The sequence below is a fragment of the Solanum stenotomum genome, chromosome 5 (assembly GCF_019186545.1).
Source record: "Solanum stenotomum isolate F172 chromosome 5, ASM1918654v1, whole genome shotgun sequence".
Taxonomy (NCBI): Eukaryota; Viridiplantae; Streptophyta; class Magnoliopsida; order Solanales; family Solanaceae; genus Solanum; species Solanum stenotomum.
The window spans coordinates 63,101,086-63,121,791 of record NC_064286.1 but is presented as its reverse complement, the minus strand read 5'-3'; the positions used below and the strand labels follow the sequence as shown (position 1 = coordinate 63,121,791).

Below are 20,706 nucleotides of genomic sequence, written 5' to 3'. Positions count from 1 at the left end.
TTGTGAATCTCATTCTCAGTAGTCAGTATTACATGGATTTTCCTAAGCGTAGGCGATACAATAACAATGACATAATTGGCCGTGAAAAACTACCACGAATTTCAGCCAAATCAGATCAACAAAGGCAGAGAGAGAGATTCGAATTATACGAATTCGTTGAACAAGAAGTTTCAGGAGAAGGCAACTGTCAATTCCGCTCAATTTCAGATCAAATATATGGGAGTTGTGAGCATCACAAATTAGTAAGGGAACAAGTTGTTAAACAACTCAAATTTTGTCAAGAGTTGTATGAGGGGTTTGTTCCAATGCAAGAGTATGATGAATACTTAAAGAGAATGAGCAATTGTGGTGAATGGGGTGATAATGTAACTTTGCAAGCTGCTGCAGATTCATATGGCGTTAAGATATTTGTCATTACATCGTTTAAGGACACCGACTACATTGAGATTCTTCCGCAAAGTGATTGTGATCACAAGTCGAACAAGATGATTTATTTGAGCTTTTGTGCTGAATTGCGTTACAATTCAATGTATCCACAAGAAGAGTATCCTGCTGGAGAAACCTACTGGTGGGCATAGATACCGAAGAACCGAATCAAAGTGATTTTTTTTTTTAAAAAAACAATTCCGAATCGTATATATTGTATTAAGTATACGGTTTTGCCAATTTTAGGCCTTCACTCTTTATGTATATATTATTTTCATATGAATTTTTGTAGTTATTAGCTCTTCTATTATTGATTTATTTATTACATGCAGAAGTTAGTCAAATTGATTTTTTTTTTTCAATAGTTTTTATTTAATTTTCAGGTGTTATTGACAAGGCAAAATTATTCATGAAGTCTATGCTCTATCGAATTTTCTTAAGACGTATAATCATGAATTTTCTGCATCAAGAGGTATTTATAAATGGAGCATGTATAACATGGTGGAGATAGGATATTCACCAATGTTGTTAATGGATGTTTTATTTAGTACGGGCAAATTATGCAAATATCGGTATTTATGCTCAATTTATTTAAATTACTTAAAATGATGATTCAGAACTATTTTTTACAAAAAAATTATCATCATCATCTTCTTTTCCTTTATAATTCGATCGTACTGCAAATTATCATTTGACAATTTGTTCGCAACAAGTTTTCGTGGCATTGAAAGTTAACTTGCAACCAAAATAAATAAATGATTTTCATTGATAAATCTCGTGAGTACAATTTTGTTGTTCTCTTGATTCTTATCTCCTAAACTTCTCCTTGATTCAAGGGCTTTTAGCGCATTTCTCGAATGTAGGATGATGTCCTTGAGATGTATTTGATCTACGGGAAAGTCGGGAAACACTTGGTCGTTTCAAGGCAAAATTATGCATCAAGCTTCTGCATAATATGCTGTATAGAATTTTGTTGAGATCGTATAATCATGAAAAGCCAACTGTATGAATGTTACAACAGATTAATGATCTCTATCTTGATGACTAGTGAAGTGAAAATTCTGTTCTGTGGTAAAGTAAGTTTTCCACCCTCTTCAATCCATATGATTAAAAGAAGCTAATCGGTTTTCTGTTTTTGTGTAGCTCTGCTTGTCATAGTTCTTTCGAAATGTCTGGGAATACACAGAAACTAAAGCATCTTAGGCACTTTAAATTTTCTAGTTTCCTCGCTCTTTACAACAAGAGGATTAGAATTTTCAGTTGTACTAGCACTACATCTTTTATGCAGTCATAGATTCTGCCGTGAGTTCATTAAGTGGATATACTACTTTGTCGTGATATCGCCAACAGATATCTAATGAGTTGAATTCAACATCTGCTTATTTTAGTTCATGTAGCAAAAAAATGTTGGACAGAAATAAAGTCATGCTTTATTGATAACTCGAATGCAACAGTTCCAATTTCAACAGTACTCTCTTGGAGAGTTACAAACTTACAAATGCAACAGTTTTGCCAACTGCAGCATTTCAGGTCCAGGCATCAAGCGCTGGAGCTACTACTATAGGACTTCTTACGGTGTGATGACCGTTCTCTTCAACCCAAGTGATTGAACCAGATTGTGCTTGGTCATCTGCAATGCCTTTGTAACGTATGGTAAGAGTGTAGGCCTGCTTCTGATTTTTCTTCTCAAACACTAAGGTTTGTGGAGAGATGGAAATTGTCGAGCTTTTTGGTGCTATCACTTTTGCTACATACTTAGCTGCACCGGCTCCAACATTTGTGACTGTCCGCCTGAATTTCTTCTCCAACCAAGTGTAGTTCCCAATTGGGCTAAAGAGAGCAATAAATGATGGGTAATTGATATCATCAGATGGATTTGAACAGTTGTGTTTAGCTGATGATCTAGCAATTGTATTGAATTGCTCTAGTGTAAAATTCATGGAGCAGAGAAGATTCACATAGTCTTGTGGAGTGGCATCATATATCAGGCCTGGATCAACTGCACGGTTTGGATCAACAAGTCCGGCTCCCATAGCTAATGATGTAGTATCGCTGTTACCATCCTCGGTTTTGATGGGGTTTTCAGTATTATCCAAATGGTTGGCAGTGGTCATCATGGCAGATCGAATAGCTGAAGGACTCCAATCAGGATGTGCTCCTTTAAGCATTGCAGCGATTCCAGCAATGTGAGGAGCAGCCATGGAAGTACCTGATACAAGACGGTAATCACTACCCAAAAATGTATTGACACCAATAACTGTATCTGAATTGTTTGATGGCCAGGCTGCTAGAATTAACTCTCCTGGTGCCATAATATCTGGCTTTGCTACTTGCAGATAGCTTAGAGAGGGGCCTCTCGAGGAAAATGAAGAAACAGCCGGAGCAGGCTTTACATCAATACGTGTTCCCTGGAAACTGAGGCTGACTTTTGGTTTAGCACTTTTGGTTGCATAGTCTATCACTTGTTTCCCTTCCTTGGTGCTAATCACAACTCCAGGATTTGGAAAAAAATTGGATGACAATACATCTGGATCATCTGAAATATAGATGGCTCCTCCAAATTTTGACTCTGAGATAGCCGCCATTTGGTCCTCTACTTCTACTGCATTACTAAAACAAATCATAATGCTACGTCCACCATTAGGGACTTTGGCTAATACATCAGATGAATCACAAGGTGATATACTTTCGTTGTAAAGCACTGGAAAATTCTTGATGATGGTTTTCACTGGAAACAAGCTAAATCCAGTAATATTTACGCCATTCCCAAGAGTTAAAGTCCCATAGAATGCTCGATCAGTACTGCATGACGCCACAGTAAAGATCCAAGGGACACCATTTTTTATAGTTCCCATTTCAGGGCCAATATTTCCAGCTGAAGCAGAGACTAAGACACCTTTCATCATGGCACCAAAAGAAGCTATCGCAATTGAATCTTGATAAACTGGAATCCTAACCCACCCATAAGAAATAGTTAGTATGTCAACACCATCTGCAACAGCTTGATCCATTGCAGCAATTAAATCAGAAGTGAAGGTTCCTTCCTCAAAGCTAAACTTATACACAGCTATCCTAGCTCGTGGCGCCATACCTCTTGCTGTTCCAGTAGCATATCCAAAATATGAAGCGCCTTTAGCAACATTACCAGCAGCAATGGAGGCAACATGTGTTCCATGACCTCTAGTATCCCTTGCAGAATTCATTGAAATATTCACAGTAGGATTATCAGCCAAAATCCCTTTGTTGAAATAATTAGCCCCAATGATTTTCCTGTTACACAATGAAGAATTAAAATCTGTTCCTGCCTTGCAAATTCCCTTCCACCTTTTTGGAATTTCTGGTAATCCATCATCACTGAAACTAGCAGATTCTGGCCAGACACCAGAGTCGAGTACACCGATGATAACATCTTGACCAAAACCAGAAGCCGGCCATAGCCCAGAAGCAGGATTGAGCTTAAGAAACTCTGAGGTATGAGTTGTGTGAGCTTCAACACTCCTATCTTTATAAGCTGAAAGGAAACCTGCCGATTTCTCGAGCGATTCAAGCTCATCTTTAGACAAAACAGCACTGAATCCATGGATGACATTGTCATAAGAATAAAGAAGTTTTGGAACTGGATGGTGGCCATTTTGTGTAGTGGGAGCTTCAATCTTGATGGTATCAATAATGGAAGAATGCCAGTTTTGGTGAGTAGCAAAGATTTTAGGCATAAAAGACTTGTCCAAATGGACAATGTAGGTAGACCTCTCTGCTGAAGTTCCTAATAATAAAGAAGGACCAAAAAGACACCAAGAAAACAGAAGAAAAGGTACTCCTAACATATTTTTTTCCTCAACACTTTGTGTTTTCCTTCTATAGCAGAGCCTCCTTTTAATATACACCTTAAGAAACAGTCATAGTTGGCTGATTTTGTGAAGTAGACAATGCAATTTGATCATTTGGTAAGCTGTCATTTTCTAAGACTTGTTGGTCAGTGGACCTGTGGAGACTTTTGCTAGTCTAAGTTGTGTGCTTACTGTATTCACACTACACAGGAAGAATGTTAAACCATATTTCTTACTGTTCAATTAAGATTGGAATATATATCAATTAATACTAATGATTAAGTAACGAGCAGTATATAAAAGACAAATACTATATTCTTGGGAATCCCTATATTCTTGTTGCTTTAATGCATGCACTAGATAAATTTTTCACATAAATGCTTATAAGCTTTTCTTTTATATAAATATATATCCCTTTTTTTAGTTATATTATATTGTGAGTAAATTGAGAATCTTTTGCAAGTAAAAAGTTATATTTTTCTTTAAATGACCCTACCATATTGTGATTGATTGGTATGTCACATATCAAAAAATGACCCTACCATATTGTGATTGATGATTAGTATGTCGCATATTTAAAAATGACCCTACCTTATTGTAATTGATTGGGAGGTACATACTTTCTAATTGTATGCATCCCCTCTCCCTCCTATACACACAGAGAGACTCTTTTTCTGTATATCTATATACTGATCAGTTCTAGTGGAGTATATGTACTATTTTTGTACTCTTTTTTATATTAGTGAATTCCTCATACTTGATCAAACCACGTTAAATTATTGTCTCGTTTGATATATTCTTTTTGTTATTTCATTTATTTTTCGTACAAAATTTGTATTGTTAAATGTTAGCTTCCACATAACATCTAAGTATTTCAGTCCTATTGTGTGAATGTTGCTACTGATTAATGACCCCTATCGCCAATCAGACATCTATTCAACAAAGTCTTGGTTTATTGATAACACAAGAAAATAAAACATTATTCAACAATTACTTCAAACACACATGCTTTGCCAGAATACTTTCCAGCTACTTTAACAGAACCCTCTTGAGGAGAGTTACAAACTTACAAATGCAACAAGTATTATCAACTGCAGCATTTCAGTTTGGGGAATCAATCATTTTCATTTGGGGCATCAAGAGCTGGAGCTACTACTATAGGACTTCTTACGGTGTGATGACCGTTCATTTCCACCCAAGTGATTGAACCAGATTGTGCTTGGTCAAATTCAATGCCTCTGTAACGTATGGTAAGAGTGTAGTCCTGCTTCTGATGTTTTTTCTCAAACACCAAGGTCTGTGGAGAGATAGAAATTGTCGAGTTTATTGGTGCTTTCACTTTTACTTTGTACTTAGCTGCACCAGGTCCAACATTTGTGACTGTCCTCCTGAATTTCTGCTCCAACCAAGCGTAGTCCCCATTTGGGATATAGAGAGCAATAAATGATGGGTAATTGATATCATCGGATGGATTTGCACAGTTGTGCTTAGCTGATGATCTAGCAATTGTCTTGAACTGCTTTGCTGTGAAATTCATGGAGCAGAGAAGATTCACGTAGTCTTGTGGAGTTGCATCATATATCAGGCCTGGATCAACTGCACGGTTTGGATCAACAAGTCCAGCTCCCATGGATAAAGATGTAGCATAACTGGTTCTGAGGTAATCCATGGTCTTGATGGGTTTGTCAGTATTATCCAAAGGATTTGCAGTGGTCATCATGGCAGATCGAATAGCTGAAGGACTCCAATCAGGATGTACTCCTTTTAGCATTGCAGCAATTCCGGAAATGTGAGGAGCAGCCATCGAAGTGCCTGAAAGAAGACTGTAATCACTATCCAAAAATGTATTGACACCAATAACTGCCGCTGAAGTGTTCGATGGCCAGGCTGCTAAAATCAACTCCCCTGGTGCCATAATATCTGGCTTTGCAACTCGTAGATAGCTTAGGGAGGGGCCTCTCGAGGAAAATGCAGAAACAACTGGAGCAGGCTTAACAGCAAAATGTGTTTCCTGTAAACTGATGCTGACTTTTGGTTTAGCAGTTGTTTTTGCATAGTCTACCACCTTTTTCCAATCCTTGCTGCTAATTACAGCTCCAGGATTCGTAAAATAATTGGATGTCAATACATCTGGATCTCCATAAACATAGAGTGCGCCTCCAAATTTTGCCTCTGAGATAGCCCCCATTTGATCAGAGACTGATAAGTCTTCTTGTGCAGTGCTATAACAAATTGTGATGCTACGTGCTTTATTAGGGACTTGGGCTAAATCATCAGATGAATCACAAGTGGATAAGCTTCCATTGTAAACCAAATCAAAATCCTTGATGTTGGTTCTCACTGGAAACAAGCTAAATCCAGTAATCTTTAAGCCATTCCCTAAAGTTATAGTCCCGGAAAATGATCGGTCAGTACTGCCTGATGCCACAGTAAAGATCCAGGGGACTCCATTGGATAAAGTTCCCATTTCAGGACCATTATTCCCAGCTGAAGCAGAGACTAACACACCCTTCATCATGGCACCAAAAGAAGCTATTGCAATAGAATCTTCATACAATGGATCAAAACCATACCCATAAGAAATTGATAGTATGTCAACGCCATCTGCAACAGCTTGGTCCATAGCAGCAATTAAATCAGACATGACGGTCCCTTCTTCAAAGCTAAACTTATACACAGCAAGCCTAGCTCGTGGCGCAATACCTCTTGCTGTTCCAGGAGCATATCCAAAATATGAAACTCCTTTAACAGGACTACCAGCAGCAATGGAAGCAACATGAGTGCCATGACCTCTCATGTCCCTTGCAGAATTCATGGAAAGAACAATAGTAGGATCGCTAGCCAAAAGCCCCTTATTGAAATAATTCGCCCCAATGAGTTTCCTGTTGCATAAAGAAGAATTGAAATCTGTTCCTGGCTTACAAATTCCCTTCCACTTTTTTGGTATTGCAGATAGTCCATCATCTCTGAAACTAGCAGATTCTGGCCAGACTCCAGTGTCGAGTACTCCGATAATCACATCTTCACCAAAACCAGACGCCGGCCATAGCCCAGAAGCAGGATTAAGCTTAAGAAACTCAGGGGAATGTGTAGTGTGAGCTTCAACAGGCCTATCTTTATAAGCTGAAAGAAAGCCTGGTGACTTCTTGAGAGCTTCAAATTCATCTTTAGACAAAACAGCACTGAATCCATGAAGCACATTGTCATAAGAATAAAGAAGCTTTGGAACTGGATGGTGGCTATTTTGTGTAGTGGGAGCTTCAATCTTGATGGTATCAATAATGGAAGAATGCCAATTTTGGTGAGTAGCAAAGATTTTAGGCATAAAAGACTTATCCAAATGGACAATGTAGGTAGATCTCTCAGCTGAGATTCCTAAAAAGAAAGAAAGAAAGAAAGAAAAGAGAAGAAAAGGAACTATTGTCTCCATAGTTAGACCTCTTTATTTGTGTTTTCCTACAATGACAGAGCCTCCTTCTTATACACACTCTAAGAAACAGTCATTCTGGATTAGCTTCAGATTTTCATTGGAGGGTCACTTTAATAATGTTATTAGTTTCAGTCAGTGGACCTGTGGCCACTTTTGTTAATGGAAATTGAAGTGGACATGTACTATTCAAACAGGATTCTTGTACATTCACCAATTTATATTAGAAGTGATGATTGAGGCTATAATATATGTTTATCAAAACAGTTATTCAAATAATAGAGGTTATATAAGAGACCAATATTATATTTCATTGTCATGATTTTGTGACAATAAACAAACATAAACTTGAAAATTGTAAACAAGTTGTGGATTTGCTGAACTTGAGCCGAAAGTTTTTCTAAAACAACTTCTCTATGTACATTTTACCCTCTCCAGAACCCAGTATGAAATTTCAATAGGTATGTCTCTTTAAAAAAGTACTTGGAATTATTTCTCAAAAATATTTTTTTCCACTCACATAACAGTTATATTTTCAAAAAAATTACAAAATGAAAATATCATGTGTTTCTCTTTCAATGTCTCACAAAATCCCAAAAAAGTCCTTCGATTTGTCAATTCACCAGGACAACCCAATCTCTTCTTTTGTGTAAAAGATGCCATCAATCTTGTCATCACATCTCTTTTGTCCTTCAAATGTGATACATTTAAAACACATTTTGTATATGGTGATAAAAATTGATTGGTTAATTGGAAGGGCGGCCATACTTTTCTAATTTATTATGCATGCCAACTCATTCATTCCCCACCCCTCTGTAAATTTTGTACGTGTCTAAAGGATTTAGTTCATGTAAAATCATGATTTGTTTATTTTTTTATCACTTCTTCTAGTGTTACTTTTGATTAAAATGTTGATTATTTTAACCCTTCAGTGGATTCTTTCACTTTTGAAATCTTTGACTGGAGATGAAATATCAATGAAAAAGGTGAAGTTACATGCAACAACATAATCGGTGTAATATCGCACGAGTCTAAAGAAGACAATGTATACACAGATCTTACCATTACCTTCCAAGGATAAAGTTACATCCAGTAAACTAATAGGCATAGTGTATATGCAGATTTTTCATTTATTTTGTAGGTAGGGCAGGGTGAGGGGGAAGCAAGATGATGTTAGGTAACACCAGGAACTCAACAAAAATGAACCAAAATTCCAGTGAAATGTGCCTACATTAAAGATAGTTGCTCAAAAAGTACATACTCAAGAAAACTAAAAGTCCATGGCAACAGTATCTTGGCAAATTAAGATCTTGGCTTCTCCTTAAAGAGAGCCAAGAGAGAAACACCAGAAACCTTCACAACTTTGAACCTGACACCAGGAATATCTCCTATGGCATGACCCTTTCGACCAAATCCAGTCAAAAGTTGAATTACCATTTTACCCATTTTATATAATTTATATATATATATATAAATTAAAGAAGCAATTATCTGTTCTACATTAATAATATTGCATTAAAAATACTCATAATTATGATTGAAGTCAATAGACTCTTCCTTTTTTGCAGGCACGATCTTCAATTCCTTCTTCATCTTTTGGTTGATGAAGATCAAAGGTCAAACAATTAAGTTGGGAATTGATGGGTCTTTTTATTTTTTGGCTAAAAAATCTTTAATAATTTGATTCTTTTCATCTTCCCTGAACTAAGGTCCCTTATTTAAGTCACCCAAAGAGCAATTGAATTTGCAAATCTCATTGAATCTTTTTACTCAAATATGGTGGCGAAACCGTACAAGCCTTTGTTGATCGATCCACAAGATCTTCCTATAGATTACTACGCCTTCATAGCCGTCATCTTCGGCGTCTTTGGTGCCATGTTAGCAGATACAAGATTTGCTCATGGATTGTTGTTATATTCAGTGTGCTATCCCTTGCTAACATAAGGAATATGGAAAGATCTTAAGCAGATCTCATTGGCCATGATGTTTGGTATCATAACAAACTACTTGGGTGTTGGTCCCCAGGCAAGCAAGACAATTTGATGGAATGGTTTCAGGCACAAAACTCATTTATAAGAATATGTGGATGTCGTTTCGAAATATTTGCATTCTTTTGATGATTCTTAGCTAAATGAAGTTGTAGAAAAGATTTTTGTTTTTGTAGTTTGAGCTCTTTTTATAGGGCTATTCTGTCCCAACTTCTAATGGCTCTAATCTTAGCAAACACTGTCAAAATTATTATTGTGGTGATTTAACATTTCAATAGGTATTTTTTTTTTTTTTTTAAAAAAGTACTATGGAATTATTTCTCAAAAATATCTTTCTCCACTCACATAACAGTTATATTTTCAAAAAAAATTACAAAATGAACACTATCATGTATTTCTCTTTCAATGTCTCAAAAAATCCCAAAAAAGTCTTTCGATTAGTCAATTCACCAGGACAACCCAATCTCTTCTTTTGTGTAAAAGATTCCATAAATCTTGTCATCACATCTCTTTTGTCCTTCCAATATGTTGAACATTACAAACACATTTTGTGCATGGTAATAAAAGATATTGTCATTGATTGGTTAATTGGAGAGAGGGAAGGCGGGGGGTATGCATGCCAACTCACTCATTCCCCACCCCTCTATAAATTTTGTATGTCTCTATAGGATTTAGTTCATGTAGAAACATGATTTGCTTACTTCTATGATCCATCATTTCTTCTAGTGTTACTTTTGATTAAAATGTTGATTATTTGTAACCCTTTTGAGTGGATTATCTCACTTTTGAAATCTTTTGACTGGAGATAAAATATAATGAAAAAGGTGAAGTTACATCCAACAACATAAACAGTGTCGTAATACCCCTACCTTCGAAGGGGTAAAGTTACATCCACTGAACTAATAGTTATTAGTACGTGACTACATCAAGGGAAAGGGGATGTTTGGAAGTTCAATTACTCTATAAACTTTTTTAGTCCCAAGTTTTATTAATGTGACAGCTTGGTATTGTCACCAATGGTGTTTGCGTAAAGCAAATGAAACACAAGGCATGTCATGTGATATTATGTTAAAAAGGATTATGACGTGATACAAATCTTCATGTGCCATCCTTCAATCATATAACTTCCATCATTCTGAAGAACACTAACAGGAAAGTTCTTCCCCATCCAATACAGCAAATGCCCATTTTCTCAAAGCACAAGCATTTTACAACCTAAAATACATGCAATTTCTGTTTTTTTTTCTCTTTCCTTTATGTTGTGGGTGGGGTGGGGTGAGAAGTAAGATGGTGTTAGGTAACACCAGGAACTCAACAGAAATGAACCAAAATTCCAGTGCAATGTGGCCTAATATTAAAGATAGTTGCTCAAAAAGTACATACTCAAGAAAACTAGAAGTCCATGGCAACAGTATCTTGGCAAAATGGCAAAATTAAGATCTTGGTTTCTCCTTCTTCTCCTTAAAGAGAGCCAAGAGAGAAACACCAGAGACCTTCACAACTTTGAACCTGACACCAGGAATATCTCCTACGGCATGACCCTTTCGACCAAATCCAGCAATCAACACCTCATCCTGCAACAACAAGAATCAATGTCGGGAATTTAAAAAAAATCACATCAAAATCTTGTTTTGTGTGGCTGGATATATGGAAGTAAAGGACTCACGTTTTCTTCAATGTAGTTCAAACAACCATCGTTAGGAACGAATGCAGCAATCTTCTTCCCATTTTTGATCAACTGAACCCTAGCACATTTACGAATAGCAGAATTGGGCTGCTTAGCCTCAATACCTCTGCAAAAATCATTTCAAATAATTTTGATTGGTTAGAAGCAAAGACCAAAAAACAGTAAGGCTAAAGAAGATCAGCAGCCATAAAACTGGAGTATAAGATAACTTACATCTTCTCAAGCACAATGCCTTTAGCATGGGATGACCCAGCAAATGGCTTCTTCCATTCATTTCCAAGATGGGACTTCTTGTAGGACTTGTCAGCCCACCTCTGTCTTCTACGGTGGGACTTCAGCTTGCGTCCAGCTCCCATACCACGTGTCTTCCTGAAATTTTTACCCCGTTGAGTGACAACATCACAAACAGAACCATCCTTCATTTATGCTCTCTCACTTCAACTAATATATTCTCAAGTACTATTGGAACATCTCTACTATTATTCAATTTGGGCGATGAAAAAGTAACGAATTTCCATTCCACCACAAAAAGGGACAAAATATCCATCTACACAAACAATGATCTTCCCTATCAACCCCCAAATGCTAATTGTCTTAGCATTATAGAATTCGTCACTATAATCTAGGAAGAAGCACATCAAATTTCTTCCAGTTAATTCAGATCACGCCAAAATGTACCTATCCTACATTCCAGAATTTCTGAACATACCATGCCTTCTCCTTATACAACAGTGCTTTAAACAACAACATAAATAACACTTACATCTGCTAACTTCAAGAACCATCAATTCGTGCAAACAGATATATATATTGTTCCAATAATCTCAATTTCCACCATTACAAATCACAATGATATTCTTCTTTTTTTTGTTAAGTACACAATTACATTCTTCTAATAATGAGATACTTCTAATTTCTCAATTTCAACTATCGTGGAGGTACAGAGGCTGTTTCCAGAAGACACTCGGCTCAAGCAACAAATTTCTCAAGTTCAGCAATTTATTAAACAATTATTACATATTGGAGACATCGAAAAGCTATAATTCGCATCAGCTAGTTTACTCATATAACTTATCCCATACAATTCATAATATAAGCTTTTCAAACAGACAACCAATAGTATACAAATGCTAAGATATGCAGAAGGAGGGAAAAACATCAGGAATCCGATAAACAGGGAATGAAAAATCTGGACTTAAAATACAGATATAGTAAAGTTTTTTTAAATAATGCAACTTGTAGTATAACTATAACACATAAAAATGATTATAGGAGAAAAAAAATGAAACCGTACCCCATGTTTGCTGAGTGAAGAGAAACTCAAACTTCAGATTAGGGTTTGAGAGGTTGAAGAAGAGAAGAAGCAGCCGTTCGCAAAACCCTAATCGTTATAAACAGCTTTCAAACTCCAATTGTTGAATTGGATCTCTCAGATTGGGTTTGTCCAAATTGGGCTGAAAAGATTTGGGCTTGCGGAAACTGAAAGATTAGGCCTTCTTATGAGTTTATAAAGGAGCCGCTCCGAGTCTCGACAAAAATATTTACATTCGCTAGCTAATATATTACACAATTTTTTCGAATTTTTTTTATGTGGGAGTTATTATGTCAATTTACTTTTTTCAAAAGTAACTATGAAACTTGGTTATTATGTCATTTTACTTTTTTTTTATTACATAGTCAATTAGGGAAAGGAGACAATGAGAATTGAACTCACACCTATTATCACGAGATTACGGAAGGAAACACTCCGTTGATTGCTCTGATGATCGTGACCTTCGAAATCCGGTGTCGGTGGAACATCCACGTTAGCTTCCATTGCAAAAGATCGCGTTTTTGTTGGAACTCTCTCCTTGTCGAAAAGTATTTTCTTATCAGCAGACCAACTCTGTTCAAGAGCAAATTGGCCTTCTTCGTTTTCGACATTTCTATATTCTGAAATAGTTCGCCAATTCAGTGCTTTATTTGTCGAGTCAATCTTCTTGGAGAAGACGATTCATACTTAATATTCAAACCTCGTGTCCAGGCTCCAAAAAATTTCAAACAAAGAATTTTAATTTCTAAATCGAAAGTCTCCACTTGTAAGTTCTTATAACAATGTGAATCAATTTCTCTTTGCTTTTATTTAGCATGATCAACTGTTTCCTTTTACAGTGATTAAAAAACTATAGCATATAAAGAGTACAAGTTGATTAACTAACATCCTCCAGCCAATATTATTAGTTTCTTACTTTCTAGTTCTNAATTGAACTCACACCTATTATCACGAGACTCCCACTAGTACCACTTGTAAGTTCTTATAACAATGTGAATCAATTTCTCTTTGCTTTTATTTAGCATGATCAACTGTTTCCTTTTACAGTGATAAAAAAACTATCGCATATAAAGAGTACAAGTTGATTAACTAACATCCTCCAGCCAATATTATTAGTTTCTTACTTTCTAGTTCTAGTGTTCTGCAGATTCTTTTTCCAGGTTATAAGGATAGACATTATTTCTAGTTGTCATCCCCCAGCTAGAAATTTCCAATAGAAGGCAATTAATTGTATTAGAGTGGAGATCATCCCAATTCATTATTTCCAATGTTGGGCCTTTTATCTTATATTGTCCACACTTCAGATGTTCAATCATGAACTTGTGGGGAGATGTTGGAGCCCCACATCATTTGTGGGATGGGGCTATGGACTTTTTATATGGTCATGAACAATCTTCTCTCGTGAGTTTAACTATTGAAGTTGAGTTAGACCCAATGTACATTTCCTTACCACTTAGAAAGTAGACCCATGCACAAAATGAAGATGAGTCCAGAAAAATCTATGAAGCACACACCACAAATCTACAAGTGAAAATTCATCCAGATTACTATCGTTAACGTATAAATTTGAAGAACAGACAGTAAATTCTACGATTAATCAACTGCCCGGGGTTCATTACACTTAGTAGAAACATTGTTGGGATGCACAACAGTCTACATATGAACGCTTCAACAGAAAAATTGCAAATGAAGTTACATTGCTTACTATCTCCTAAGGAAGCATATCAGTAGTGGCAGGTGAGATCATAGAGGTCTCAACAATTCTGGAATAGCTTTACAAAAATCAGCTAAGAGATTGATTTTTCCAGGAGGCCGAAGCTCAGCAAGAGTACCTGGGAAGGGAAAATAGTAGATTACGGTTACTAGAGAAGAGAACAATGTTTATTTGAAACATGCATGATATGCATCTATTTGTGGCCCTTTTTTAACAAACTACCAATTTTCTTCAACATAGTGCCATTCTTCTTCTTGGGTGAGTAATCAATATCCATATCTTCAGATAACGGAGAACGCAGCTTGCCACCAATAGTATGGTAGTCCAAAGAGCCTGTTCTCTCGACGTATCTCCCATTATTGTTAGTTGAGAGCATAGCTGCAGCTGCTTCAGCAGCCTTCCTCCATTGATCAGATTGTACTTTTAACCTCCTCAACTCAGCTTCCATATCAGAGTTAGTTGTCTGCACTGCATCCAACTCCTCGATGACTCGTGCTGCTTTTCTGCTACTTTTATCTGCTTCCTCACTCAAATACCCCAGCTTCATCAGGGCCTCTCTTTCAGCAATTCTCGCGGCTTCTGCTAAGGCAAGAACCTCATCATTCACTTTGGTACTCTCCATTTCCCTCTTCTTGATTTCTGACTTCAGCATCTCATTCTCCTCAGTGGTACTCTGCAACTCTGTCTCCTTGTCAGATAAACTTGCCCGTAAATCTGCTAAGAGCGACTCTGATTTCTTCAGTTCATCTTGTAATTCAGACTCGCGGTCAACTGACTGCATTACTTCAAGTTGTACATTCAGGCCCTTATTTTCATCTGAAAGCATTTGTAATTCAGCTTCGTTGTTCATCAATTTCTCCTTTAACTCTTCCATATCTGCTTTTGCAGCACTTAACCTTGAGGTCCATTCAGTCTCTCTTTGAATTGATTCATACTTTGTGTGCTCCACTATCTCATAAGCACTTCTTATCTGCAATGTGTTCTGAATGCATTCTTCCTGATACTTTCTCTCAGAATCCTCCACTGCAGCTCTTAGTTGATTTGCCTCGTCTTTAAGATTACTGAACTCAGTTTTTAGTTCGTCAGCTTCCACATTGATTCCAATTTCTTGTGCAGCTGCAGAACTTTCTGTAGGATCTACCAGGTTCATGTTTTTGCTACTTTGATCAGACTGGAGTTTGTTGACACGTTCCTCCAATACAGCCACTTGACGCTTTGACTGTTCCAACTCCAATGCCAAGGATTTGCAAGCCTCCATTGCCTTCAGACCTTCCGAGCGTAAAGTATTGCCTGTCATCTTTGCAACTTCCAACTCCAACTGAGCTTTACTCACTTCTTCAAGCACAGTAGCTTCAGATTCCTTGCTTTTGCTTAGCTGGTTTTGCAATTGCTCAAGCAATGTAAGGGTTTCTTTGAGATGTACCCTTAAGCTTTGGGTCTCAGAATGAGCTGATTCAGCATGGCGAGCTTGAGCAGCTTCAGAATCAGCTACTCTATCAAGCTGAAGTTTAAGGTTCTGGATTTCATTCAGGGAGGATGCCAGAGCAGCAGAGTCCAATTCATGCTGCTTCTGTACAGCCTCAAGTTCAGATTTCCATTCTCGATCCCTATCTTGTGAGATCTTGCGTAGCTCCAAGAGTTGAGCTTCCTCAGAATCAGAGCATTTAAGCAGCTGCTTCTCAGACTCCTCAAGCTTCTCTGACATGACTGCTAACTGCCTCTTAGCTTCATCAGCCTCTTGTTGAGACGTTTTCTTCAATGATTCTGATAAACTGAGTTGTTCCTTTGCTGCCTTCACCTCCTCGCGAAGTTGAGCAAGCTGGTCTTCCAAAGCGGACATTCTGCCTGGACGCTTCTGCTGTGTTTTGCAAAATAAGAACAATGGGCATCTTAGTAACAAGAGAACAACTTAAACAGAAACAAAATATAAATAAAAGAGACAATTCGTGAATTCTCAACTTTTAAAGTGGTATAAACTAAGATTTCCATCAAACAGTGCAACTGCCAGCAAGTCAGACAGGCAACAGCAAGTCAAGGAATAAGCAAGATAACAGGAGCACCATGTTCAATGAATTTGCAACATTTATTTTCCACCTTAACAGAATAACAAGTCCAACAGAGCAAAGAAAGCTACAGATGCATAGGGTTCTGCAGATTTAAACTAAGCATAAAGGGACATTCTAACTGCTAACTATATGAATGTAAACAGAAGAAAATTTATTTCCATTTATTTGATATACCGTGTCTCGGTACTGACAATCATTGATGAACATTAAAATCAAGGGTTTTAACATTCTTCAAGTAATACAATAAATTTTGGGCCAAAGAAATATTCAAGATTAGTATATTACTCAAGTACCTCTATTGCTGGACTTCGTGGTGACCGGCGACCAATAACTTTAGGACTCCTGTCTTTTGGTGTCCTGCTTGCTGGATTTGGAGATGAAACAGAATCAACCTCTGGCCCTGAAGTTCTGAGCTTTCGAGCTGTCTTTGTTGTAGATGAAGATGTCCTTTGCGGCACCTCAACAGAAACAGTCCTTCAGCCAAAAACATGTGAGAAGGAGAACGAGATACTCAAACAACAAGCTCACACAAGAGATGAACTATCAGCAGAGAATGATTTCACAACAGTCATGCAAATTAACTTTGCAGAACTAATGCTGTAGTAGTAGTATTTCTTTTCTAATTAATTATAGAAGTTAAATAATACTCCCTTTGTCTCATTTTTTGTTTGTCTTAACTTCCTATTAAGTCCGTTTCAAAAAAAATCGCCTATGTCCTTTGTTGGCAACTCTTTAGTTTCAATTTTCCACATGACATGTTTAAGACTGATTAAATGACATTTTGGTACATGCTACATATCTTTAGTTTAAGACCACAAGATTCAAAAGTCTTCTTTACTTTCATAAACTCCATGCCAAGTCAAAACCAAACAAATAAATTGAAACGGAGGGAGTCTAGATTTTCAAAGATGGATCACATATCAAATAATCTGCAGCTGCAACATGAAAAGTCAAAATGGAACTTTGAATTATTGCTATAACACTCCTTCCTTTCCTCAGGATCACTTCAGTGTTATTTTTTTTGAGATAGAAAAACTGATCACATGTTCATTTTCAAAGCACAGATATGAGCATCTAAAAAATATCATTCAACAACTATAATTAAGAATGTAGTATTTTCGTTCACTGTCACAGAGCAGTTGCACAGGCGATTCTTTGCTCAAAGGACCAATGGCTCAAGACAATCATCATCTGCTGTTTTAGAAATCAATTTGCCTATGCGGGAATGAAATGAAAGGGACAAATTGAAACTGTGAATTCATAGTTGTTGATTAGTTAAGATACTCTTTGAATTGATCTTACAATATAACCAATAAACCACTTTATTCAAATCTCAGGGAAGAAGGGGTTAAAAACATAAGAAGCCAGATTAAGGCCTTTGAATTACTTGCAAAATTCACCAAAAGCAGCGTGAATGAATTTAGAAATACCTTGCTTTTGGTGTCTGCATGCTCATTTCCTCTCAATGGAAGATGTAGAAATGACAAGCTTAATTTGTTTTCTTCAAAGACCAACCTGACCTGCAACACGAGAAACATTTTAGCAGACTCCCTATCTGTTAAAGATATGCTATTGAGGGAACTGAAAACTCTCACATTCATAATAGATACTTATAAAACAAAACAAACAGCACTATCAAGAAAACAACATAGAAACTGCCTCCACTTGCACCAATAAACCTACTACGGAGGAAGAAACCCCAAAAAAAAAATTTTTAAAAAAAATTGGAAGACAAGGAAATTTGTAATCCAAGAAAACAAAGTACAATCATTATGTAAGCCATTTATCAACTTTCTTAACTTTTACTTCAACTTTTACTGCAGTGCTTATACTGTATAGAAACAACATGGTGCATAAGAAAATGGCATTTGAAACCACATTTTAGCAAACAATTCAAAAGTCCCCATTTAGCACAGTAATCACTAGTGACCTTTAAGGATTGACAAACAGATAATGCTTTACAAAAGAAGGGAAACTTGAAAATCCATCAAGCTGCAAAGAGACAGCTGATACAGCAAGATCCATTATTAGCTTTTCCACACCCCATACCCTCTACCCAAATGGATCAATCATGTTTACACTTGAGATAAAAAGTCACTTGTGAGTTGTGGGACTTCTAATTATATTTTTTATGCAAAAACACAAAGCAATACTAAATAATCTAAAAGTTTCTAGGTGATATTTTCCTCTCCTTCTTCATGTTTATGTTAGGTGACATAGATCCAAAGAAATTACAAACTCTTCATTGCCCTCCCCAAGTAGACCACAAAATAAAACAGTTATATCTGCTTGTGGAAAACAACAAAGCCTCCAAAATCAGAGCTCTAAAGCTATGTCTACCTACAGTTTAAAAAAAAAACACAAAAGCTTCTTAAGACTGAAACTTTATCAAACAAGAAACCAACTCACATGAAAGATCAGACTTCTAAAGCTATGTTAACCTAGTACATTGTAAGACAAACTCAAAATTTATCCAAAAACTGAAACTTTATCAAAAAAGAAACCGACCCACAAGAGAAATCAGTGCTATAAAGCTATGTCAACCTAGTACATTGTAAGACAAACTCAAAATTTCTCCAAAAACTGAAACTTTATCAAAAAAGAAACCGACCCACAAGAGAAATCAGTGTTATAAAGCGATGTCAACCTAGTACATAGTAAAACAAACTCAAAATTTCTCCAAAAACTGAAACTTCTTAAAAAAAAGAAACCAACCCACATGAAAAAGCAGTGCTATAAAGCTATGTCAACCTAGTACATTGTAAGACAAACTCAAAATTTCTCCAAAGACTGAAACTTTATCTATAAAGAAACCAACCCACATGAAAAATCAGTGCTCTAAAGCTATGTCAACCTAGTACATAGTCAAACAAACTCAAAATTTCTCCAAAGATTGAAACTTATCAAAAAAAGAAACTAACCCACATGAAAAAGGCAGTGCTATAAAGCTATGTCAACCTAGTACTTTGTAAAACAAACTCAAAATTTCTCCAAAGACTGAAACTTTATCCAAAAAGAAACCAACCCACATGAAAAATCAGTGCTCCAAATCCATGCCAACCTAGTACATTGTAAAACAAAGGCAAAATTTCTTCAAAGACTGAAACTTTATCAAAAAAGAAACTAACCCACAAGATAAATCAGTGCTCTCAGCAAATACAAAACACAAACAAATACATATAAACAGAGGAAACACCAACATTCCAAAGAACAAAAAAGCAACCCTTCTCCAACACTTGTGTAGACAAATGAACAGTTTCTTAAGACTTACCCAAAAAGATCTCAAGAAAGTGAAAATCAAGAAAACAAGCTGCAGCAGTTCCTTTGTGGGGGGTAAAAAATGAAAGAAAGAAAATGTGGCTCAAGCTCCAAGGAAAATGAAGCAGATGAAAGAACCCTAATGGGGGTGAAGCAATCGAGGGTACGTAGCTTAATTTACGTTCGTACACACACAAACACACAATAGCTATAGCTATCAGCTAAGCAAAACACAGTTTCCCAAGTCACTGAGCACTGTCTTCTTTCACTTAACTGTGTTTTTGTCAGTGAGTATGGGATAAAGAAAATAAAACGAACTTAACTAGAAAAGAAAGAAAAATTAATGCAAGATAATAAATGTCCTGATATGGAAGACCCACCCTCGGGGAACAAGCGTTTGACCACTCTCTATGTGATTGGAGGTTGGGGGTTTACGTGGTCGGATTGGTTCGAATTTTTCAAATATCAAATCAAACTATTTGTGTCGAATTTTTAAATTTATAAACCAAATCAAATCAATAAAACTCAGGTTTCTCAACCTCGAGTTTTTTTGGATTTTTTCGGACTTTTCGGTTTTTTGGATTGTTTCGGATTTTTCCTGTAAAGTATTCATAGAAACATATAATTTACTTGTACTTTAAATATTTCTTTAGTCCTATCAAAACACAACTATCTAAGGTGTTTCTTAAAAAAAAACATAAAATATGATATGATTAATGACACTAAAATATCCAACAAAAATAATAATAATGAAATCGTGTAAAACAAATATTGCAAATTAACAAGTCATAATGAAAATGATTATAATTTAAAAGTACTAAATCATGCTAAAATAAGTTCAATAAGTATTAGTTACATGACTAAATATTAAAGGAAATTAAAATTAGATTATGTATTTTAATTGTCTAAACCAATGTAAAACTAAAGAACAAATATTCAATATTATTGTCATTCTTAGAGTTGAATTGATTTTCTTTTTGCATTAGTATTAATTTGATTTT

General features: G+C 36.2%; 5 protein-coding genes across 6 annotated transcripts; 1 reads left to right on the top strand and 4 right to left on the bottom strand.

The window, feature by feature from the left end:
* The first annotated feature begins 32 nt into the window (after nt 1-32).
* On the top strand, nt 33-578 carry LOC125864246 (OVARIAN TUMOR DOMAIN-containing deubiquitinating enzyme 9-like). The gene is made up of 2 exons (XM_049544157.1): nt 33-283; nt 335-578. Exons 1-2 carry the CDS (start codon nt 33-35, stop codon nt 576-578), a joined length of 495 nt encoding a protein of 164 aa, XP_049400114.1.
* A 1,263-nt stretch (nt 579-1,841) lies between these two features.
* Nucleotides 1,842-4,300, bottom strand: LOC125864381 (subtilisin-like protease SBT3). Its single transcript, XM_049544353.1, has one exon. It carries the CDS (start codon nt 4,248-4,250, stop codon nt 1,953-1,955), a length of 2,298 nt encoding a protein of 765 aa, XP_049400310.1. The 5' UTR covers nt 4,251-4,300; the 3' UTR covers nt 1,842-1,952.
* Nucleotides 4,301-5,188: 888 nt separating this feature from the next.
* On the bottom strand, nt 5,189-7,698 carry LOC125864380 (subtilisin-like protease SBT3). Its single transcript, XM_049544352.1, has one exon. It carries the CDS (start codon nt 7,681-7,683, stop codon nt 5,368-5,370), a length of 2,316 nt encoding a protein of 771 aa, XP_049400309.1. The 5' UTR covers nt 7,684-7,698; the 3' UTR covers nt 5,189-5,367.
* A 3,321-nt stretch (nt 7,699-11,019) lies between these two features.
* Nucleotides 11,020-12,778, bottom strand: LOC125864829 (40S ribosomal protein S23). The gene is made up of 4 exons (XM_049544914.1): nt 12,650-12,778; nt 11,569-11,724; nt 11,335-11,461; nt 11,020-11,242 (listed from the first exon to the last, which is right to left on the bottom strand). The coding sequence occupies exons 1-4, from the start codon at nt 12,652-12,654 to the stop codon at nt 11,102-11,104; spliced, it is 429 nt and encodes a 142-aa protein (XP_049400871.1). The 5' UTR covers nt 12,655-12,778; the 3' UTR covers nt 11,020-11,101.
* A 1,613-nt stretch (nt 12,779-14,391) lies between these two features.
* On the bottom strand, nt 14,392-19,980 carry LOC125864795 (interactor of constitutive active ROPs 2, chloroplastic-like). 2 transcript variants are annotated; one of them, XM_049544877.1, is made up of 4 exons: nt 19,719-19,980; nt 17,878-17,967; nt 16,741-16,921; nt 14,392-16,239 (listed from the first exon to the last, which is right to left on the bottom strand). In XM_049544877.1, exons 2-4 carry the CDS (start codon nt 17,901-17,903, stop codon nt 14,575-14,577), a joined length of 1,872 nt encoding a protein of 623 aa, XP_049400834.1. In that variant the 5' UTR covers nt 17,904-17,967; nt 19,719-19,980; the 3' UTR covers nt 14,392-14,574. The 2 variants fall into 2 exon arrangements, with proteins under 2 accessions (XP_049400834.1, XP_049400835.1); XM_049544878.1 differs by having other exon boundaries at nt 14,392-16,236.
* Between the last annotated feature and the right edge of the window lie 726 nt (nt 19,981-20,706).